Source organism: Candoia aspera, chromosome 17, assembly GCF_035149785.1.
Source record: "Candoia aspera isolate rCanAsp1 chromosome 17, rCanAsp1.hap2, whole genome shotgun sequence".
NCBI lineage: Eukaryota > Metazoa > Chordata > Lepidosauria > Squamata > Boidae > Candoia > Candoia aspera.
In genome coordinates, this window is record NC_086169.1 from 6,684,462 (window position 1) to 6,708,423 (window position 23,962).

At 45.3% G+C, this 23,962-nt stretch overlaps 1 protein-coding gene across 2 annotated transcripts; it reads right to left on the reverse strand.

Moving 5' to 3' along the window:
* Nucleotides 1–2,358: 2,358 nt before the first annotated feature.
* LOC134506728 (uncharacterized) lies at nt 2,359–22,758 on the reverse strand. Of its 2 annotated transcripts, none has more exons than XM_063317014.1 (12): nt 22,750–22,758; nt 16,802–16,988; nt 15,306–15,461; nt 14,416–14,552; nt 11,717–11,862; nt 10,694–10,882; nt 6,440–6,529; nt 5,963–6,052; nt 4,670–4,792; nt 3,860–3,991; nt 3,542–3,658; nt 2,359–3,270 (listed from the first exon to the last, which is right to left on the reverse strand). In XM_063317014.1, exons 2-12 carry the CDS (start codon nt 16,960–16,962, stop codon nt 3,157–3,159), a joined length of 1,455 nt encoding a protein of 484 aa, XP_063173084.1. In that variant the 5' UTR covers nt 16,963–16,988; nt 22,750–22,758; the 3' UTR covers nt 2,359–3,156. The 2 variants fall into 2 exon arrangements, with proteins under 2 accessions (XP_063173084.1, XP_063173082.1); XM_063317012.1 differs by lacking the exon at nt 22,750–22,758 and adding an exon at nt 20,084–20,187.
* Between the last annotated feature and the right edge of the window lie 1,204 nt (nt 22,759–23,962).

The window sequence follows — 23,962 nt, forward strand, 5'->3', positions numbered from 1 at the left end:
TGGATAAATTAATCACTTAGCCAGAACAGGGTTCCTGATTCCAGAAGTCAGTACAATGAAGCTAGAAATTAAGAGTTTTCTGTCTTCCCTTCAACCGTTAATGCTTACAGGTAGTCCTCACTTAATGACCACAATCGGGACCAGGATTTCAGTTGCTAAGCGAATCATTAAGCAAATCCAACCCAATTTCACGACCTTTTTTTGCAGCAGTCATTAAGTGAATCACCACAGGCCTTAAGCGGACCAGGTGGTTATTAAGTGAACCATGCAGTTTCCCATTGATTTTGCTTGCCAGAAGCCAGCCGGGAAGGTTGAAAATGGCAATCACCTGACCAGAGGATGCTATGACAATTATAAATGCAAACCGGTTGCCAAACGCCCAAATCATGATCACATGACCGTGGGGATGCTGCAACAGTCATAAGTGCGAGGACTGGTCATAAGTAGGTTTTTCAGCACTGTCGTAAGTCCGAACTGTCACTAAACGAATGGTTGTTAAGCAAGGACTACCTGTAATTCGAGGTTTCGGTTGAATCCAGAGGCCCCAAGTTATGCTACAAGAATCATTGGAAGTTGGGTGGCATATAAATTTAATAAATTATTATTATTATTATTAAGACTGGAGTCTTGGTTGGGTTAGTTCATGGCTGCAGATGCGTGCAACACACTAAAAATCATGACTAACTTATAGATGTTGAAGCCTTTCTCTAGATTTCTCTGTTTTATTTTATTTTCATACCGTTGCTGTACTTTACTTTTCTTTTCCTTTGCTCACGCTAGGCTAAGGGCATGTAATCCCGGGTGCCACACACAGAATGTGCACAAAGCATTATGCTTAAATGAAGAAGTCATGCCAGGATGAAAGGTTTTCTCCAGGAATCAATTAGCTACTTTTTCAAAGTGCTGCAAGAATTGTTGATATTTGGGGCTGCAAACCAGGAACGTGGTTATTCCCTTTCAAAACATTAACAGAAGATGCTGAAGGGTATTGTAAAAGCTAACCAGGTTATTATGGCCTGAGATGGGCTTTCAGAATGCCCTGATCTAGGATGGTTCAAAGGGTTAGCCCTTTTAGGACTTGGATAGGAGACCACCAGGAAATCTGAGACTACAGGTTAGATTGGGAAGTAATAAAATAAAATAAAATAAAATCCCTCTGTCAACAGCAAACCACTTCTGCTCTGTTGACGTGTCCCTGTGAGTCATCTGGAGCTGAGCTCATTTTGCAGGAAAGCTGACTTTTCGGAGCCTTCCCGGGCTCCGAGGACTGCAATTACAAAAATTCCCAGCCAGCCTGCTGGGAACTGGGGTAAGTTGCCCAAACATACTGCAGTCTGCAATAGGTTTAAACTTTGCCTGGAATCCATGCAATGCTATCAGGAAGAGGCAGGCAAGCAGGCTATCTTTCAGCTGCATGGCCTGTGGCAAGGCCTTCTGGGAGTTGTAGTTCAGAACAGCTGGAGAACCCAGGTGGCCACAGTTTATGCAGTGGTTTACCCCAAGGGGCGAACTGTGCTACCCCTCTAGATCAGGCTGGCTGGGGAATTCTGGGAGTCTAGAGGGCTTCAAGTTGCCAAGGTTGAGAAACACTGGAATTCTCTGCCTAACGTTGGCTAACAAAATCTCCGACAGCAGGCAAATAGGCCCGTGCTGCCCCCTGGTGGCGATTCTGTGAAGCTGCAACCATCTTACTTTGGTTTTAATCTGGGTGAAATTTTCAGGGAGGAAAAAACCATAAAAAGATCTAAAATATGAGTGTTTGTGGGCAGCCAGCTGACCTCCATCCCCCTCCAGCCAAGCCTGAGTGATGCAACTTACAGATATGGCAATGGTACGTCAGCATATTTCCCTGTTCTTGAATGATGAAGACTTTTTGATTACCCCAGGCTCTTAAATTCGTATTGTTTGAGATTTTGAATGACTGCTCTGTTCTGCTGCTGCCAGAGTTTGGATGATGTTTTCATTCTGAATTTAATTTGATTTTCTTGGGGATGTTTTTATTCCCATTGTGTCTGGTAAGGTTTTATTAACGGCCCAGACAGCTTTGGGGATGGGGCAGTTTGAATTTTTTAAATGAATGTGAAATAAATAAATAAAATAAAATAAAATAAAATAAAATAAAATAAATAAAATAAAATAAACCATTTGGGATGGTGATGGGATTGAGGGAAGTACCATGAGAAAGCTAAGAGGGAGGCGGAAGAGATTATGAGATGGGAACCTCCATCTTTTAGGAGCTGGGCAGTGAAGGACCCTGTTTTTGTATATATGTGAAAGATTCTGTTCCTTCTTTCACAGCTCATCCTAAAAATGTCTTTGCATTGCAACAAATAAAAAAAAAAACACAAGCCATTCTGGTAGAGGAGAATTGATTTTATTAAAATCCTTCCCCGATCCTAAACAATGATAAACATTGCAGGGAAAGAGATCCAGTGTTTGGAATTCCAAATCCTCCCTATTTCTCTCAGTTTTAGAACCCACCAACAGGAATTTGCCTCCACCAGTCACTACAACTGGCGGGATGGGTGGTTGAGGGCAAAGTACATAGAAAACACTTCTAAAGCATAAAACCAACTGGATCCTGAGTCATGTTGAGAAAAACAGGATTAGCAGCAAATCCCATGCTCTTGCAGGCAGGAGCAAATGAAACTCTATGAATCTGGGGGGGGGGGAATCTAAAATCCAGAGGACAACAGTCCTTTTTTTAGGACAGTTTGGCAGGAAAAAGGACAACTGTGTAATCTTTGGAGTTCTGCAGGATTCTTCATCTGCCAAGACCCAAGCTGAGATGGCACAGGCGTGACATTCTTTGCACTCTACTAATTTTGGGATGGAGTTTGGAAGGAAGCAACGCAACGAAAAGAAAAACAGATGGGTGGAAAGGAGGGAGTTGCAGAGCAATAAACTCCCACTTGCCAACCATCCTGGAACTCAGCCCCAACCATCTGCTAAAAGGGCCAGCAACATTGTGGAGTGGGAAGATGTGTCTTCTCCAACCCCTGTTCCCAAGGAAAGCCGGTGGGACTTGCAAATCAGTGGGACCACCTGGGAAACCAAGCCAGGCCGTTCACATCTGGAGTTGCTATTAAAAGCTGGAAGTTCAGAAGGGTGTTGGAGAGGGCCAGTGGTGGGTGGGCATGTGGACTCTGCCCGGTTCTACTGTGGCTTCTGCGCAAGGAAGACTCCCCAGCGCTGGTCTCCGTTGGCACAGCGTTGCAGTTTCTTTTCCCACCCGGAAGCCATGGACTTAAACTCATCCTCTGAGAACTCCTGAGGATGAAGGAGAAAAGGAGAGAAGGCATTAGGCACAGGGAGGAAGGAACATATTCAACGTCAAGAATCTGGAGATGTCGCATCTCCAGTTCTTCTCCACTCTGGTCCAACCCATGGAAGAGAAGCTATGAAAGAAATGGGCCTCCCCCAAACAAAGAACGCTTTGCTACTTGGTATGTCTGTTGCTACCACTGGCTGTATAGTCCCCGTGGCTGTCAAGGTGTGCACGCGCTGGTATTTGGACACTTGCTCGAAATTGCTACCCCACCTGAACAAATTTCTCCCGGCTTGTCTCCAGTTCTTGAAGCTCTTGGGTCAGTGCAGACAGCATCCGTTCGGTCAAGTCCAAAGCTTTGACCTGCACAAATCCAGCCTCTCGCAATACCTATGGAATGATAACGAGCGATGGAGCCATTGGATGGTAAGTGATGGGTTGACTTGATGGCAAGCAATGGGCCCATTTGTGGCGGTGGAAAGGGATGGGTTGACTTGATGACAAGTGATGAATCCATCTGTAGTGGTGGAACATGATGGGACTGTGCGAATCCAGCCCTGCCAGAAGTTTGTTCCACTCCATGTACTCTACCTGTCCATAGTCTTCAGGGGTCAGCAGGCTGTACTTCCTCTGCTCGACATATTCGGTGAAACCTTTGGACCACGGACGTAGCCCACAGCAATAATCGGAGATCAGAAGCTGCCCGCCTGGCTTCAGCCATGACTAAGAAGAAGTCAGAGATGGCCGAATAAGACAGAGCAGGCTCTAAGACCGTGCTTCTCAACCTTGGCCACTTTAAGCTGTATGGACTTCAACTCCCAGAATTCCCTAGCCTGGGGAATTCTGGGATTTGAAGTTCATACAGCTTAAAGTGGCCAAGGTTGAGAAAATCTGCTCTCAGGCATGCACAGTTTTTCACACTGGAGTAATGGGGGACAGTAATGGGGGACAATGCCTTCTGATTGCTTTTGGCCTGCAAGAGAGCAAACAACACTCTACCAGAGCCCACAGAAATCAAAAGTGGCAGCATCGTCCCTGGCAGAGGGTTGTTTTTAGGGTCCACAAGAAACAGGACCATGTCATTTTTTACTGGTGCCCGCGAACAATCAAATCTGAAATGTTTGGGGGAAATGGATCATGTTCTGCCTTTTTAAAGTAGCACCCGCCCCCAAGTGTCTTATACCCATTCCATCTCTGTTGGATAGCAGCTTCCATCGTCCCCCCCCCATGCAGGCTGGCTGGGCATGATGGGAGTTGCAGTCCAACAGGCCTGAAGGATGCCTTGCCGAAGAAGGTTGTCTTAGGGCCTTCTGTCTTTCTGGTTTCTACATGGGAGGGAGGGAGGGAGGGAGGGAGGGGGGCTTCCTCTGCTTACCTGCAGGGGCAGGAAGGAGCACTCACCAGGAACTGCTGGAAAAGGCTAATTTTATCTTCTATATGCAGGATGGTGTCTCGGCTGTACACAATATCAAAGGAGGCCTGTGGGAACCTTCTTCGGGTCACGTCGCTGATTTCAAACTGGACCTGGAAACGGGAACGATTCGAGAGAAAACGGGGGCTCAGGGATGAAAAACCAAGGATTCCTCCTCGCTAAGTGGAAGAAAATGTGGAACCATTTAGGGAAGAATACTTGTGCAACCGCCCCGCCCCGCCGCCCAAAGAGACCATGTTGGAAGACGCATGCATCCAGGTCGACCAACCTAGGGACAGATAGCCTTTCGGCTTAAGCGTCATCAAAACAAATTGGAACCAGCAAAATTCTTCCCCCTAAACCAATTATTTTCTCCCTGCTGTCGGGTGATAGACATTACAATCGCTATATGCAAATGTGCTTCTCTTACTTTGTAAAGTTTTGGGGTTATTAGTGCAGTGGGGGGTTTAACTGACCCAACCCAACCATGGTTTGCTTCCTTATTTCATCCTCTCCTCCCCACACTGGACCCAAACCAGGATGTGGTGGGGACTCTTAGGGAAAAACCCCTTCTGACTGTGCACTGATGTTATATATGCGGATAGCCCTCAACTCACGATCATTTGTTTAGCGACCATTTGAAGTTATGATGGCACTGAAAAAAAGCGACTTATGACCAGTTCTCACACTTACGACCGTCGCAACCTCCCGCAGTCATGTGATCAAAATTTGGGCACTTGGCAACCGGCATGTATTTACAACGGTTGCAGCATCCCGGGGTCACGTGATCACCATTTGCAACCTTCCCAGCTGACTTTCGACAAGCAAAATCAGTGGGGGAAGCTGGATTCACTTAATGACCATATGATTTGCTTAATGACTGCAGTGATTCTCTTAACAACTGTGGCAAAAAAGGTTGTCAAATCGGGCGTGGTCATGGAATGCCTTACTTAATAAGTGCATCACTTAGCGACTGAAGTTCCAGCCCTAGTTGTGGTCATAAGTCGAGGACTACCTGCATATTTAAAAAAAATACAGAGGCCTGATTTGGCTAAAAGAGGGAGGAATTCACAAGTTAGAGTCCAAATTGACAAGATGGTGCATGGCACATTATGATCTTAATGTGCACATGTTCTAAAGAAGTCAAGTTTGCATCATAGCCAATTTTGGCCACCTCCCCAAGTATGCCATTGGATGCCTTGATGTCCTCCCTCCCCAAATCCTTCCCTAACTGAAGAATTATCCTGCTTGTATTCCATATCAGTTCCCTGTCTTGTTCTTACCAACAAACTGGGTTCTTTCTGCGCCCGTTCCAAGGCCAGTTTCACCATGTTGGATGAAAGATCCAGGCCTAACACTTCCACCCCAAATTCCTGCAGAGAAAAAAACGTAAGAGACTCGCTCGGACCAGGTGGCCTGTCAGTCCTGGGGCTGGCCCCATTCACTTCTACAGTGCCCAGGTGCTGTTTGAGTTTTTCCATTCTGTTTAAAGAAAATGGAAAAGAGTGCCCCAGAGCATTGACAGAGTGCTTTTCCATCACTACTGTGGAAAACCATCCCATAGTCACTATGGGATATTTCCGTGAAGCCCTGCATGGAGGAAGGTTCAGACATTCGTTGTCGGGAAGCCATTGGCCTGTTTGAAGTGAGGGCAAATGATGGGCAATAGCCCCTTGCCAGGAAACCTGCAGGGACTTGTCCAGGCAGTCTCAGAGAATCAGACACGGTTGAATGGATTAAAATATATAAAAAATGTATACCTTAGCCAAGTAGAAATCGCTACCCCCAAGTCCACAGCCCACATCCAACACACATTGACCGGGTTTCAAATCCAGCAGGCAAACCAGCTCCTGGGGAAAAGTTGGGGATGTTAGACAGATGTTAGATCAGTCAAGGAGAACATTTTGTCCTGATCCATCCATTCCCTGATCTGGCAGGTTATTGGAACTACAATTCCCAGCATTCCTTGCTTTTGGCCACGCTCATGGTTGGTGTTTTGATAGCTTAGCATGTTATACAAACAAGCCCACTGGATTCATTTAGACCAGTGTTTTTCAACCTCTGCAGCTTTAAGCTATGTGGACTTCAACTCCCAGAATTCCACATGGCTGGCTAGGGAATTCTGGGAGTTGAAGTCCACATAGCTTAAAGCTACAGAGGTTGAAAAACACAGTCTTAGATGCTGCTCTACCTAGTGGGGATGGAATGACCTTGGCTTAGCAAATGTGGATCAGAGAAATATTACCATTATTCCATTAGATTTATACCTCACCTTTCTTTCAGGAGCTTTGGGTGGCATACATCGCACCCTTGTTTTTCCCCATAACAACATCCCTGTCAGGTAGGCTGGGCTGAGAGGGAGGACTGGTCCAAAGTCCCCCAGGAGCGTCAGTGGCCAAGGGGGGATTTGAAGGTGCCCAGCCCCTTCCCCGCTGCGCCCATTGCTCTCTATTCCTAAAAGCAACAGAATCAGTTGCAACAACCAGGGCAGAAATAAGCCCTAGATTCAGAGTTTGCCCAAACTCACATTATGGGACGACCGCCACACTCCGTTACCAATATCAGTAGCTCTCATGTACTAAGATCTGAACGCAATTAGTTCTTCCACTGGAAAGCAGCGATCTCCGTGGCATATCCCCTTCCCCTCCCTTTCTCTCGGCATCTTGACACGCATGTCCCGACGCGTGTCTTCTTCTTCGGCAGGGGTGCGCCGGCTTGCGGGCCCTGACAGGCTGCCCCACCACCCCTCAAAATGAGCTCATACGTTTTATTTCTTCCTGTAGTTCCCCCCTGAAATGCAAAAGCAACTGATTAGCGCGAGGAAAGCGAAGCGAGGGCACGTTGACTCGGCGTTCGCGAGCAGACTTGTTTAGGCTTTTCAGGGTACCTTGCACAGAATTTCTGGATCAATTCTGCAGCACGGAGAGATGATAAGCCAGGATTTTCATCTCTGCTCGCAAGCAGAACATTCCAGTTTTAATCTCAGGCTTTGTCCGATATCCATGGGTAGAGCTGTATCTACAAACCTGGAAAACTGGCCCTTATTTGTTACTCTTGATATCAGACCTTTCTCTAAAACCATGAGGACTAGAACCTTTTGAGACAGACTGAATTGCTCGAGCTTTGTATAAAACCCATTCCAAGTCAATTCCTCGCAACTTCTTCAGACGGAGCTGAAAAAGATCCCAGGCTCAAAACTTGGAGATCAGCAAAACATTGACCAGGGCTGTGTTCCTCAACCTCGGCCACTTTAAGATGCGTGGACTTCAACTCCCAGAATTCCCCAGCCAGCCATGCGTCGGCAGGCCACCCGTTCGCCGTCGCTTCTTTTCATCATCCCGGGATTGGCACGGCTTCCTCTTTGCCCCCACGGCTGCTGAGGATTCGACCTCTTCCCCGTTTTGGCGACGCTTTTGGAGGCGAGGCGAAGTTTCGTGTTTTCCACCGTCCCCGCAAGGCAAATCCATTCTTTAAACGTGGCGGGATCACCTCTAGACGGGCAGCCTTCCAGGATTTCCGGCTGTAGCCCCCTCGACTTTCAGTGCTTCGGGCCGATCAACCAGTTTCCCCGCCAGCCTCCGGAGCTCCAAGGCATCCTCCGCCACGGAGCGGCTCCGCTGCCTGATGTATCGGAGGCTCGTTTCGGCTCTCATGTTTGCAAGAGGATCCTCGAAACGGCCCCTCAGCGCGCTCATAAAGCCGTCGAAGCCGAACAGCTCCGGCGAATCCGCCTTTGCGCATTTGAAGCATCCCTTCCGAAGCCTCGCCTTCCAAGTGAACTGACGCGTATCTCACCTTAGCTGTGTCGTCTGGGAAGAATTCCCCCCAAATCCTCCATAAATCCACGCACGTGGATAAGGAAGAAAGCCAGCTGTTCGGGGTCTCCGCCGAACTTGGCGTTTAAACTAAAAGCTCCCTTATGCCGACGGGAGCTTCTGCCCTCCGCTGAGCCCTGGGAGGGGCGGCAGCGACCCTAACGCGCTGTGCGACGCGCTCCCGGTCCCCTGCAGCTTCTGGGGCTCCGGCCCGGCCGCCTGAGGTTGGCTGCGCGCTTTCGGGTCGTTTCCCGGCTTCGTTCAGATTTGAGCCTCAGCGCCTCCACCGCTTCTCTCAATGTATGCACGCTTTCGCGAACCGACGCGACCTCCTTTTCTACCTTCAGCGGACGCCCCTCAGCCATCCGCTCGTGGGAACGCGACCCTCTCTCTCCGGGCGCCTTTCTGGTCCTTCCCCGGTAGTGGCTTTGTCGGGACAGAAGCCTCGCATTCGACCGGTTCCGGGGACTCAGCTCGACGTTCGGGGGGCTTCTTGCCCCTCTTCTTCGCCCCTCTGTCGGCGAGTTTGAGGGTCTCGGGCTTGGCCGCTTGCGCCCGACGCCCGCTGGCCTCGACGGGCCCGGCGCACCTTCGCGCCCCGCCGCCTGATCCTGCCAGCGGCGCCCTCCATTCTCGCTTCGCCCGGGACAGACCTCCCACCTGGCCGAGCGCGGTTGGCGATGTTCCTCGGAAAAGGTGAATCCTCTCCGGGTAAAGCTTGCAAATCGAAGGGACTCTGAAAAGGCTGCCCTGCTCAAGAGCCAATATCAGTAACTCTCTGGTGCCAGATCTGGATAGGATAAGTTCCTTTGTTGGAAAGTAGCGCGCAGGTAGAGCTTCAAAGCGGCGAGGGCTGTTTCCCGCTCAATTTCCCAATTAAAACTTTCCACCCTCTTTCTTTCTCACCCTCCCTTTCCCAGCGTCTATCCCTGCCTGTCTCGGGTCTCTCCCAGCTGCCAGTTCACGCCAAAGCGATCTCCAACTGCCTCTCCGGAATTCCCCCCTCCCATCCTTTTCTCCTTTGATCTCGACACGCAGAACTTGACTCGCGTCTTCTTGTCTGGCGGGGACACGGGAACAGGCGCCCTGCGAAAGCCTGGTTGCTGTTCCTGACCGACGCGCAGCTTCCTGCGATGACTGCCAAACTCAGCCACCAGTGCCAGTAACTCTCAGACGCATGCATGAAGGTCTGAATGCGCTAAGTTCTTTTATTGGAAAGCAGCACGCAGGCGAAGTTCAAAGCTGCGAATGCGAATTCCCGCTCTTTTCCCCAATTAAAACTTTCCACTGCTAACGTAACTACCCTCTCCACTTTCTCACCCTCCTTTCCACCGTCTCGTCCCTGCCTGTCTGGGATGCCTCCCAGCCTGCGACCTCGGCTGCCAGTTCACCCCACAACGATCTTAAAAGGATGGCGGAGAAGGGATCTGCAGACCCCTCGCATCCTGGACAGAAACTGTGTCAGCTTCTACCATCAGGACGGCGCTACAGAGTACCGTCGGTCAAACCATCTAGACACCGAAACAGCTTTTTTCCTCGTGCCATTGCTCTGTTGGACTCCTAATTAATGTAGCCTGATATAATGATGGACAGTGTATGGTAAGCCATGACTGCTAAGATGTGACTGGTAATGCTCTGTTGGATGTGAACATATGTTAGACAACAGGTGCAGGATGCTGTCCCTTAATTCTCCCTTTAAATATGAGTGTGTGTTGGTTAACAGCCATAGTATTATTTTCCTTCATTTTTTTTCTTTCCTGATTGTATAGTTTTAGCAAATAACATTATTACTTATTATTGTTCATTTTCTGATGTTATGTAAATATATTGAGAGCTTTTGCACAAGTCAAATTCCTTATATGTCTAATTATACTTGGCCGATAAAGTATTCTATTCTGTTCTGTTCTGTTCTGTTCTGTTCTGTTCTGTTCTGTTCTGTTCTATTAATTCTAATTCTATTCTATTCTATTCTTATTCTATTCTATTCTATTCTATTCTATTCTATTAATTCTAATTCTATTCTATTCTATTCTATTCTATTCTATTCTATTCTAATTCTAATTCTAATTCTATTCTATTCTCTGTCTCTCTGGAATCTTCCCCTCCCTTTCTCTCTGAATGTTGACATGCATGTCTCAACGCTTTGGCAGGGGTATGCAAATAGGTGCGCCACGTGCGCCTGGTTGCGGGTCCTATTACCTTGGTGGTAGCCAAGCCACCCACGCTGACGAACGCAGGTCCGAAGATCCATTCGTAGCGCCGGATGCTCCGAGCGGCATACTGTTCGCTGTCTAGAAATTTCTGGAACGTGTCATATCCAAGCCCATTTTTGAGATCCCAGGGGGCTTTTTGGAGAAGCCAGCAAATCTGATTCTGGTTTTGCTTTCTCTGGAGGATAAGCAAGCAAGCAAGCAAGCAAAGAAACCAACTTGGAGTTAGAACTGAGGGTATGAGAATCACATTCTGTTTGTGCTTTAAGGTCAAGTTTCTAGTCCCCCATGTCTTTGCAGACTTGGCAAAAACTTGGTGATCAGTTTAAAAAAAGAAAGCCAGGTTGTTTTGTAACTTTTAATTGTAAGCTGCCCAGAGTCACTGTGAGTTGGGTGGCCTATAAATTGGACAGATGGCAGATAGACAGTAGAGATGGTATAGATAGATAGGTAAATGATAGATAGATGATAGAGACAGACAGACATAGATAATAGACAGACAGACAGGAGATAAATAGGAGATGGATGGATGGATGATAAAGATATATTATAGATAGATAATAGATAGGAGATAGATGACAGATAGATGAGATGGATGGCTGTATACTGTAGATAAATAATAGATAGGAGAGATAGATAGATAGATAGATAGATAGATAGATAGATAGATAGATAGATAGATAGATAGATAGATAGAGGAGATGGATGAATGGATGGATGAATGGATGATAAAGATATATTGTAGATAGATAATAGATGGAGATGATAGATAGATAGATGGATAGATGGATGGATAGAGATAGGAGATGGATGGATGGATGGTATATCGATAGATAATAGATAGATGATAGGTAGTTAGACAGTTAGAGAGAGATCTGTCCATCTGAGGAGGCTGTTCTAATTTTTCTCGTATGTGAGAACCCGAAGAGGAGGAGACACTCTTCTTGGGCTCAGAGGCCCCCTTTCCATCTCAGAGTATCGAAAGAGGAATCGGGAAGGAAGGGGCTGTTACCTTTATGTAAGTCTGCACCGACCGGGAGAGGACAATCTCAAAGCCATAGGACTGGTTTCCAACTGTGGCTCGGGCTGAAGTGAGCAGATGGTTGTATTCTGCAGGCTTTCTGTACAATGAAGGGTTAAAACTCCTTGGGCTGTTTCCTAGAAGGAAGTGGGGTGGGGGGTAGGGGGACAAAGCCAACCTGTTGGTGGGGAAAGAACTGAGCATCCCAGCCTTGGATAAATTCATTGGGGAGAGATGATAAGCCAGGATTTTCATCTCTGCTCGCAAGCAGAACATTCCAGTTTTAATCTCAGGCTTTGTCCGATATCCATGGGTAGAGCTGTGTCTACAAACCTCGAAAACTGGCCCTTATTTGTTACTCTTGAGATCAGACCTTTCTCTAAAACCATGAGGACTAGAACCTTTTGAGACAGACTGAATTGCTCGAGCTTTGTATAAAACCCATTCCAAGTCAATTCCTCGCAACTTCTTCAGACGGAGCTGAAAAAGATCCCAGGCTCAAAACTTGGAGATCAGCAAAACATGCTGGCTGGGGAATTCTGGGAGTTGAAGTCCGCATCTTAAAGTGGCCAAGGTTGAGAAACACTGGACTAGAGACATACTAAGCTGGGAGGACCAATATTTTGAGTTTTTCTGAGATTACCTCCTGGATCAATGGATGTTCTGAATGAGAACTGCCAATGGGCCGTGTGTGGTTCAATGCACTGGGGGAATCCAGCTATTATCTCTGCAAGTTGTGAAAACCAGGCTGTCACATCAAGCCATAAAATGGGTTGTCTGTCTGTCCCATGCAATATTAAGTAAACGAAGCAATTAGTTTGCTAACCTGCCTCCAGAGTTTAGCAGGTTGTGTGAAGGCGGCCGAAAGTACCCTTGTTACACACTACTTGCAAATATGAAGGTTATGGAGGTGTATTGCCCTCTGGTGGCTGAAGCTGGCTATTGCAAGTGTCCCAATAAGACTTGTGCGTTCCAAAGGACGGCAAATATGCTGCCCTCTGGTGGCTGAGATTGGTCATTACAGTATTCTTGGAAAGGACCCCATTCTAAAACAGGAGGAAGGAGAACAACAAAGCAACAGACAGAACAGCTTTGTCAAAGGAGAGCACAAAGTCTGCCCTCTACTGGCTCCATTTAGTCATTGCACCTCCTAAGGTGGTGGCGCTGCCTTAAAAGGTTGCAAAATACTGCCCTCTGGTGGTTGAGTTTTAGCATTGCACCAGTGAGAAAAATGTTTGCGCTCAAGCTTTTAGCCATTGCTCCTGTTTTTTAATTGTACTAATTTATTAGGGTTATATACACACACACAAAGAGAGACATTAGAATGTAACCCCCCTTTGACTGTTCTTACAAAGAGAATAGAGGGGTGGAAATGCAAAAATAAATAAGAAAAAAAACAGCTTCCAAAAAAAACCCACTGGGAAACAACCCCACCAAACTAACTTCCTACTAGCAAAGGCAGAAGTTGGTTTAGGTTCATAAGGGAAATGATAGCTTGGCTAGTCTAAAAGTTGGTCAAAACTCTGCCCTCTGGTGGCTGAGGTCTATTGATAACGCTATGCATCTTTAAGTGGAAATGTTTTTTGAATTATTCCAAAGGACACAATAGATTCTCCAGATCAGTTAATAGCTGGATTGATTCAACTTACTAACCCTGGCTACAGTTAGCCCTGGTTTGTGTATGTGTGGCTTAGCCATGTTGTAGAAATCCAAGATTTTTGGTTCCTTGTGCAAACCAAGGTGATGATAGGTTTCCTCTGAAACCCATTTCTAGCCATTTGGGTGGACAGACTTCCCATCCCTTTGAACAATACTCTGAGCAGCTAACAAAATGATAATGTAGCTGACCCTAACAAGACCATCGAGACCCCTCTATGAAGAAGAAAAATGAATTTTTTAAAAATTTATTTTATTTATATTATTAATAATATGTAGTTTTATAATGTATTTTATATATTTATTGTTTTATTGAGGATTTTGTTGCAAACTGCCCAGAGTCCCTCCAGTGGGAGGAGATGGGCGGTGACAAATTTGACAAATAAATAGATAAATAGATAGATAAATAAGTAATTGGTATCCGTTGAAAATTAAAATGACTTTTAAACTAACCAAAAATTAAATCAAATTAAATTTTAAATTGAATTAAATTAAATCAAATTTTAAATTAGATTAAATCAAATCAAATTTTAAATTAAATTAAATTATTATCACTGAGATAAAGCAGGGTTAAAAAATAGTAGTGGGCTCATTAGTTCGTATATTCCAAATGCTCTCTGGAAGACCCCAGTTTGAACTGGTTGCCAAAAATCTAGTAGTATGAAGACAATCTGGGTTTCAAAGGGGACTATATTTCTGTAGGACTGTCACCACCATGAAGGCCTATTTCTAGGTTCCTGCCTGCTAATCTCCCCCCTTAATTTCATTCAGGAATGAAATTAAGTGCACCTCAGTCTGCTTAATGCAGCAAACATTGCTGTATCCATGTTTCCCAATCCTGGACCCTTCCAGGTGTGTAGACTTCAATGCCCAGAATTCCACAGGCGGCAGGACTACTGCCGAGAATTGTGGGAGTTGAAATCCACGTACCTGGAAGGGCCCAAGATTGGGAAACACCATTCTGGATGCAATCCCAACATTCAAAGCCTCGGTTTCCAAATTTGCTCTGGATCTGGTTTCTCAGCAGGACTCACCTGACTGGTAGGAACATGATTCACGGAAGAAAATATGGCCCTGCGGTCGAAGCCACCGAAGCATCTGCTGGGCCAGAGCGCTCAGCTCGGCATCCGAGAGGTACATAAATAGCCAGTTGGAGAAGATGAGGTCAAAACTAAAATTCGAAGGAAAACTAAGCTATCAGAAGAACCGAGGTTCCCACTGGCGTTTCAACTTTACATTTTACATTCCCTAGTTTGCAATCAGAAGCGTCAGCATCCTGGCTATGCATAAAACTTGGTGTTTTGAGGAACGCTTGGTATTGGGGGGCACGTCTGCATTTCCTCGCAAGGAATGTTTGCCAGGATAAAATTGGGGTCTTCCATTTTTTGAGGCTTTTTTTTAAAAAGCCCAGCCTGCTTGGTTAGTTTATGGTTACAGGTAGTCCTCACTTAACAACCATTCGTTTAGTGATGGTTCGGACTTACACCAGTGTTAAAAAAACCGACAACCGGTCCTCACACTTATGACCGCCACAGCATCCCCACTCTCACATGATCACAATTTGGGCCCTTGGCCACCAATTTGCATATATGACTGTTACAGCCATCCTGTGGTTACGTGATTGCCATTTTCGACTTTCCCAATATATATATATATATATAACATATTGTGTGTGTGTGTGTAGATATATATATATATATAAAACAATATATTTATATAATATATATATAACATATTGCTGTAAATCGTTTCCTGATTTTTGTGTGCCATTTCTGTCTGGCATTTGTTTGAAAATGACACATTAAATTGGCCTGCATTAGGTTGGATATCTCTCCCATTTCTGTTTTTACGTTTCAGATTGTAAATCTCTGCTCTTGCATTGGGCCAAGCGATATAGCTAGCTAAACGCGCCGCCTGTTCGCACCTCTGGCTTGGCAATTCCAAGTTGGTAACATCAGCCTGTAAAAACGTTATGTTGGTCCAATGCCCATTTTCTTGCTGATTCCGGTTCAGGAAGCTATTCATAAAATCAACCGCTGTAACGTGATGGGCTAATTCCGCCAGAGGTCCTGTGAATCGGCTAAAAAGAACAGAAGGAAGGAATTACATACAGCTTTGGAACTGTGCAGGGTTATGAATTTAACCTGGTTAGAAGTCATTTTAGGGGTAGAATTAGCTTAGTTTAAAAAATCTGTTAGGAGATTTACAGATATTAGACCAAATCACTTACCTATTTAAAGTTCTTCGTTTTACGGGAGTTTAGCTCTATATTATTTTCTACTATAATTTACGTTTAATAAATAGTTTATGAACTTTAGATTTGTAGGTTATACCCATGTAGTTCTTAATTTGCAGAGATTAACCTCATGGTTATTCTGTAGTCAGCACAATTCATGGACCTACCTGTAGCAATCAGTTTACAGATTGTATTCTCCTAGGCATTTCACATAAAGACATTGTTCTTGCAATTTTGCGATCAGTTTTATATTGTTCTATACTTTGAGCTGGTCAAAGGCAAAAAAAAATTGATTGCCCTCTCTCTCTTGCACAGGGCAGGCCAACATGTCAAAGGAGGAGATGGGCAGATGGCCAAGCAGAAACGGTAAGCATTACAAACCGGCTGGATTTGAGCCAGTAGTTCTCCAGTGGCATCTGAGCCTGTGCAGATTGCCTTCTCCAGCGTGAGATCTGGAACTTGGAATGGAAAGTTTACTGGATAGGAGGCAGGAATGTTAGATATGTTATAATATAAAAGGGGGAATTATCATGTGGCAGTAATGAAAAATTGGTGGGGGCCTAGAGTCGAAAAAGTTGTCAAAAGCGAGCAGCTTAAAATATTGGGGGGTTTCCAAATACCAGCTGATGAAGCCCTGGCACGTAGCACACCAGATTTAACGGTGGTTGAAAAGAAGGACGTGTGGATAATTGGTGCGGCAATACCAGGGGGTAGTAGAACAGAAGACAAAGAACTGGAGGGGATCACCACGTATCTGGACCTGTAAACTGAAGTTGGAAGATGATGGCACAAACCGGCCCTGGCGGTCCCAGTGGTTATCGGCACACTGGGTGCCATTCCAAAAAGCCTTGGGCGGCACTTAGAAAATCTGCGCGTGGACCCAATTTCCATCTGTCCGTTACAAAAGGCCACGCTACGGCATGCCCGGGTCTTGGGAAGGGCTCGATGTGAATGAGGGCCAATGCCAGCTAAAGAACTGGCAGTTGTGATTTCACATTGTGGTGTGTATAATAACAATAACAATAACAATAACAATAACAATAACAATAACAATAACAATAACAATAACAATAACAATAACAATAACAATAACAATAACAATAACAATAACAATAACAATAACAATAACAATAACAACAATAATAATTTCCATGTTGCCTTTTCCTGATCTCTCCATCACTCACCCTATTCCGGCTCCCAGTTCTAACACATCTTGTCCTTCCGAGGAAGGCAGGAGGCTGAGAATCTCAGGAGTGTCTTCCAGAGTGAGTTCCCGCACTCCCGAATCCAGCATCATTTCCTGCAGCGAGGAATCCTGCGAGTGTTCCTCCCAAAATTGGTGCATCAGGTGGCGGGGGGAGGCTTCCAGTGCTGTCATAAAGAATAAAAAACTCACCGTTACAGCTAGTCCTCGCTTAATGACCACAATTGGGACTGGAATTTTGGTCGCTAAGCCAAGCGAATCCAACCCGATTTTACGACCTTTTTTGCGGTGGTCATTAAGCGAATCACCGCAGGTGTTATGTGAACCATGCGGTCGTTAAGCGAATCCAGTGGTTCCCCATTGATTTTGCTCGCCAGAAGCTGGCCAGGAAGGTCAAAAATGGTGATCCCGTGACCACAGGATGCTGCGACGGTCATAAATGTGAACTGGTTGCCAAGCACCCAAACCGTGATCATGTTACTGTGGGGACACTGCAACAGTCATAAGTGTGAGGACCATTTGGGGGTTTTTTTCAGCACCGTCGTAAGTCTGAACCATCACTAAACGAATGGTTGTTAAGTGAGGACTAGCTGTATGCCCTCTCTAGATTACTGTTTGCAAAGGAAGGGGTGCTTTTTTAAAATTACACAAGGGTGCCCAACTTCTGCAAATGTCAGTTCTGAGATGAAATTAGACTGATGGGCCTGACTTAGAAGGCTTGAAGCTCCAGCACATAACCAGGGCATTCAGATTTAGTTTGAAAGAATCCGATTCCAACATTTGGCCAAAATCCGTATATTGTCCCAGAGTTGGCCAAGGCAGCATTTTTATTAAGAGATTGTGCTGAAGTTGAAAATGAAAGAGGACCATCTCTAAACACAAACCATGGACAGATGGGAGATTCCATCACACGTTTGCCAAATAAAACAGGCTTTGCTCGCCACAGTTAACACTCTCAGGGGGTTACAAGCATCACATGCCAATCAAATATCCAAATGAAGCCATCATGGAATAATATTAAAACTACCATTGGATGGCATAATGCCATAAACCAAAAGCTTTATGAGTCGCCAGAAAATACCAACAATAAATACATAGAGGGCAGGCTTTATAATTCAAAGGCCCTCTTAAATAATCCTATTTGTAATAATTTCCTAAAACCTAGGAAGCTGGCGGTCGATTGGATTTTAGAGTTCACCTAACATTGTGCCGTTTTTAGCAGTTCTGTCACAGCGGCCGGTTCATGTTCAGCTTTTGGTCAGCTGCACGATCCGTTTCTCATACCTCCTCTCCCAGTGAAATTTCTGTTCCTTAAGCTGTGTTTCTCAACCTCGGCCACTTTAAGCAGGGTGGACTTCAACTCCCAGAATTCCCCAGCCAGCCATGATGGCTGGGGAATTCTGGGAGTTGGAGTCCACACCTCTTAAAGTGGCTGAGGTTGAGAAACACTGTTCTCAAGGGAGAAAACAGATGGGGAATCTTACAAAAGGAGGGAGGAGGGAGGGAGGGAGATTGTGTGGGATGCAGGCAAGTCCAGGATTAGGACACAACAGGATAGGTGGAACTTTTCGGAGAGGCAGAGGGACCTTTGGACACCAGAGAACGCTGGAATTGAAGGGACGAAGATCACTGGCAGAGAAGGGTTGCAATACGCAAGAGATAAATAAAAGGGTGAAGGTCACGAGAGGTCTTTGAAGGGAAGAAAAAGAACTCGGACAGCATCTGGGAGCAGAAAGGAAAGGCGCACAAAGCTTAGGGGCAGAGCCCCACCCTTGATCCAGAGGGTCTCCGTTCTATCTCAGTTCTGTAAGAATGCTGGGCTGGATTTATACAACTGGTTGAGCCAGGCCCAGTAAAAATCTAGCACCACAGTAAGGATTGGCATAATAATAACCACAGCAATAACAACATTTTTTTTAATCCGTCCAGTCGTGTCCGTTTCTCGGGGACCGCCTGGACAAGTCCATGCAGTTTTCTTGGCAAGGTTTTTCGGAAGTGGTTTGCCATTGCCTCCTTCCTAGGGCTGAGAGGGAGTGGCTGGCCCAGGGTCACCCATCTGGCTTCATGTCCAACTCACAGTCCGACTCACGGTCTCCCAGTTTCTAGCGTGGTGCCTTAACCACGACACCAAACTGGCTCTCAGTAATAACAACAATAACAACAAATAATAATAGGAAAATAAATAAATAATAATAGCAAAAAACCTTGGACAGCACTTAGGAAATCTGCACACTGGCAAAATTTCCATCTGTCAATTACAAAAGGCCACCCTGCTTGGATCCGCACATGTACTATGCCGATACATTACGACATGCCCGGTTCTTGGGAAGAACTCAGTGCGGAGGCCAACACCCGCTAAAGAACTGGCAGCTGTGATTTCACGATGTGGTGTATAAAATAATAATAATAATAATAATAATAATAATAATAATAAACGATGATAATGATGATGGTCTGGATTCACACAACCTGTTAAGCCAGCCTAACGAAAAATCTATCAATGCATCTGTTTAACACACTTTAATGAATGTACCATAGTAACTGAAGGATTTAAAGCAAGACAGCTGAACAAGCCTCTTGTTTAGGTGATACCAACCCTCTATTTAGAAAAAGGGGTACCAAATTGGCATCTCCAGAGAGCCATGCTTCCCCCCCCAAAAATTATTGCCTCTGGCTGTCCAAGCGCTTCACAAAACTGCCATCGCGTGACCGTATGAAAGGAGAAAACATTTCCTTCCAAGGCAGGTCATCTATTAATGGCTCTTTAGTTGCACATCTTGTTAAACCCCATTCCATCATTTCTCTCCTGTCCTGCCACCGCAGCTTTCTGCTCGCAGGACCTCTGCCACTCGAGGACCTTGAGGACTAGCAACCTGGGCGGTCCTGCGGTGCTGCAGCCCTCAGCAAAGGTCCCAATTCCAAAATCCAGGGGGAAAATCCTTCCTGCCCTGAACTGAGAGGGGTCTTGGTAGCCAGGGCCAATAAAATTGGATTTAGGGACGGAGGGTTGCCCCAACCGATCTGCAGTGGGTGGGCGGAGAGGGGATGAAGCCCCCAGCCCATTCTGAGGCCAAGTTCCCTCTGTGAAATTCATCCTCTCCTTATTTTTCCAACCCTTTGGCAGGGGAAATATTTGCCCACCTCCGAACAGTGCTCCATAATTCCCGCCTGTCATATTTGTAGGGGGTTCATTTATAATCCAATTTTTGCTCCCCACCCTGCCTCTTCATGCCCCTGCCAACTTCCCCAAATCCCCACTCACTGTGTGCCATGGCTCGGCTTGGCTCCTTCTGAACGCTTCTCCAACTTGGCAATCCCGTTTAATCATTAATTGGCAGTTGTGCTGATATTGCTGGCCAGCTAACAATCGACAAGAACCCGCCTCCCACCTTACCTGGAAAATGGGCCTGCTGTTACCCCTGGATAAATTAATTCAAATCACCTACGATGCCCAGCTGAGTGACCACATCCAGCTAACTTTGGCCAGTCTCAAAAAGCAGCAAGGAGGATGAGGCCTGTTTTGTGCTTGGATGGGAGACCACCAGGAAGACCTACCTTTTTTTCTCCACTTTGGGTAGTGAAGAAGAATATCTGGGAAGAAGAAGGCAGTCCTGATCTGCCTCTGGATCAAGAAAATGACACAAATGTGCCTGGAAAGGTTGTTTCTAAAGAAAACCTCAGCTTTCCCGAACGTTTTTAAGCTCATTGAAGGGCTTGGTGAGCTGGACGGGGTGTTTTAGGGGTGAGACCCCCCAAATCCAAAGCAAACTAAATGAGATTCAACTCACCCAAGCCCTTATCTGAGACAGTCCGTTCTTTTTCAGGGTGATGCGCCTTCCTTGCAGGATTGTTGTGAGGATAAATGGACCATACAGAAACTGGGTGACTTGGAGAATAGAGAAAGTTTAAAGATGATTTAAAAAAAAAAAAAAGGAAACAGATAAATTTCCCCAGGAGATTTTCTTTTGCTTGCCAAACTCTAAAGGTCACACAGCAGAGGTAAAATTCCTGCAATTTTCTGCCTTGTGGGAGATGCAGGATAACAACTATTTGGGAGGGCAGAGAAAGGAATATTCCGTATTACAACATTTTGATACAGGCGCCACTTGCCTTGTTCTCTTTTCTTGCAAACCAATTGGGAACGGAAGCTAATTTATGGGAGAAGGTTTAAAAATCCTTCCTTGTAAAATAATTCTCTTATTGCTCCTTCGGCTTTGTCGCTCCTCCCGGTGCAACTTTCCCCTTCAAAATTTCCCATTCTTGGGTTCTCTGCCTTGACCATATTCTATTTCCAAAAATAAATCTATTATTATTATTGATGTTTACACACAGTCTAGCACAGTGGTTCTCAACCGTGGCAACTTTAATACGTGTGGACTCCAACTCCCAGAATAATGTTGCCAGGGTTGAGAAACTGTGCTAGACTGTGATGTCCTAAAGAATCTTAACCATTTTACAGGCAGTCCTCACTTAACAAACATTTGTCTAGTGATGGTTCGGACTTACGACGGTGCTGAAAAACCTGACTTACAACCAGTCCTCGCATTTATGACTGTCACAGCATCCCCATGCTCACATGATTGCAATTCGGGTTCTTGGCAACTGGTTCGTATTTATGACTGTTGCAGCACCCCATGGTCACATGAACGCCATTTTTGACTTTCTTAGCCAGCTTCTGGCAAGCAAAATCAATGGGGAACCACGTGATTCGCTTAACAACCATGTGGTTCACTTAACAACTGTGGTGATTCACTTAACAGCCACCGCAAAAAGGTTGTAAAATCGGGTTGGACTCGCTTAATGACCGCTCCACTTAGCGACCAAAATTCCAGTCCCAATTGTGGTCGTTAAGCGAGGACTACCTTTATGTTGCTCCGCTGTTTTTTTTTTCTTTAATGTTCCATTTTAAATGGTGATTGTTTATTTTATATACTGTTCTGTGGCTACCAAAGCAGTTGATAGAAGCTAGCTGAATTTGGTTGATCGGCATACGAGCAGGATCAGACCTGGTTATTTCTGGAGGGGAGACTGCGAGAAAAAGATATTTTGTAGGGGAGACTGCAAGAATAATCACAATTGTGGACGAGAATCAAAGGAAGTTAAAATCCATGCTCTGGGGTTGCCCAATAAAAGGAAATACCAATTCACCAGCATACTAAGCCATTAAAAAAACAAACACCACTATTAATGCAGGAGCTTTGCCTGCGGTATAAATACAGTTGCCAAGTGAATAAACATTGCCTAGCCAGGTAGGCTTTTAAAACTTTTAAAAAGCCAGGATTACTTTTAAGCTCTTCTTCATCAGCAAATAAAGAATTAATTCACATGTTCGGGTAAGCCCTAGCTTTGCACTTTGCTGTTGCTTTGAATATAACCGGGAGGCACGGTGGAATTTTGCAAGGTGGTTGGGGGCATGCTCACCAAATGGCTGCCATAAAGGGCTTGCCTAGTCTTAAACTGGTTGCTTAAGGCAGTGTTTCTCAACCTTGGCGAGTAGACTTCAACTCCCAGAATTCCCCAGCCAGCATCTTAAAGTTGCCAAGGTTGAGAAACACGGACTGAAGGGACAGAAATGGTTACCAAGTGCCTGTTTCCCAGAATGCCCCCTCTGTTCTCTGGGTATGGACTGGGCCCTTTCCAAACCAACCTTTGCAATGACAAGTTGCATTTTATTGGTTAAGGTCTTGGTGGCTCCAGGTCCCTTTGACAAATATGGTGGAGACAGACTGTTTTGCTCAGCAAGAGACTTTTTGCACACGTTCATATGTAATATGTAAAAAGGAGAGCCAGTTTGGTGTTGTGGTTAAGGCATCAGGCTAGAAACCAGGAGGCTGTGAGTTTGAGTTCCACCTTAGGCACGAAGCCAGCTGGGTGGCCTTGGGCCAGCCACTCCCTCTCAGCCCTAGGAAGGAGGCAATGGCACACCACTTCCAAAAAACCTTGCCAAGAAAACTGCAGGGACTGGTCCAGGCAGTCTCCAAGACTGCGGCGATGCCAACAGAAGAAACCCCTTTGGAAGGCAATGGAATTGTGTTCCCGCTTGCATCTTTTTTCAGCCCAAAGTGGAATTGCCAGGAAAAGGTCTTTTTGTAAGTTTTTTGGTGCATCGGTTCCAGCTCCGTGGGGAAATACACATAGGGAGGGTGAAGTCGCTTTTCAAATAATTAAGCGAAAGGGGATTGCCGTATTTACTTGCAAGGGAAAATAACCTTCTAAGATGGTGCTTCCTCCCCTCCAAAAAAGAATTAAGACTAAAGAATTTAAATGGGAGTCCGTCTTCAACAATGGAAAGATATTTCCTTTCAGCCAGCCCACCTTGCAGGGTTGTTGTGGGGAGAAAACTGGAGGAGAGACTACTACAAGGGAATGCCTTTTGTTCCTCCAGAGCAGTGTTTTTCCAACTTGTCAACTTTAAGATGGGTGGACTTCAGCTCCCAGAATTCCCTAGCCGGCTGGCTGGGGAATTCTGGGAATTGAAGTCCACCCATCTTAAAGTTGACAAGGTTGAAAAACACTGCTCCAGAGTATAAATCTATTTAATGAATAAATGAGATTAAACAAGGGGGAAAAAAAACCTGTCACTTTTTTACTATATTTTCAGCAAATCTAAGACAATAGAAATAAAAATAAAAGAATTGGAGAGGGGGGCCAAATTTAGTTGTCCTCTTCAAATATTTTTAAATATTTAAATTTAAATATTAAAAATATTTCAGATATTTTCAGATATTCAGTGTTTATTTGGGGGATTCTGGGGCCTGGTTTACCTTGGTCTTCTCCAGTTGGGCTGGGGATGATGGGTATTGTGGTCTGGACCATCTGGAGGGTGCTTTGGGCTGGGAAAAATAAATAAAACAAAACAAAACAGACAGACACATAAATGCATGGCGTTTGCATTTATTAAGGATCTTTATTTAAAACTTTTAAAAATGCCTGCTCTTCACAGAAGGAGGTTTCAAGGCTGCATTCATGATATAAAAAAAGGTAACAGAGGCCAAATAACACTAGTAAAATTTTAGTCATAAAACATTGTTCAATCACAGCATAATATTTTAGCTCTTCAAATATTGAGAGGCCAAAGAGGAATAACAATATTGTTTTTTTATGTGAAGAAAGGAAAAATACACAAAATTACTAGCAGGTA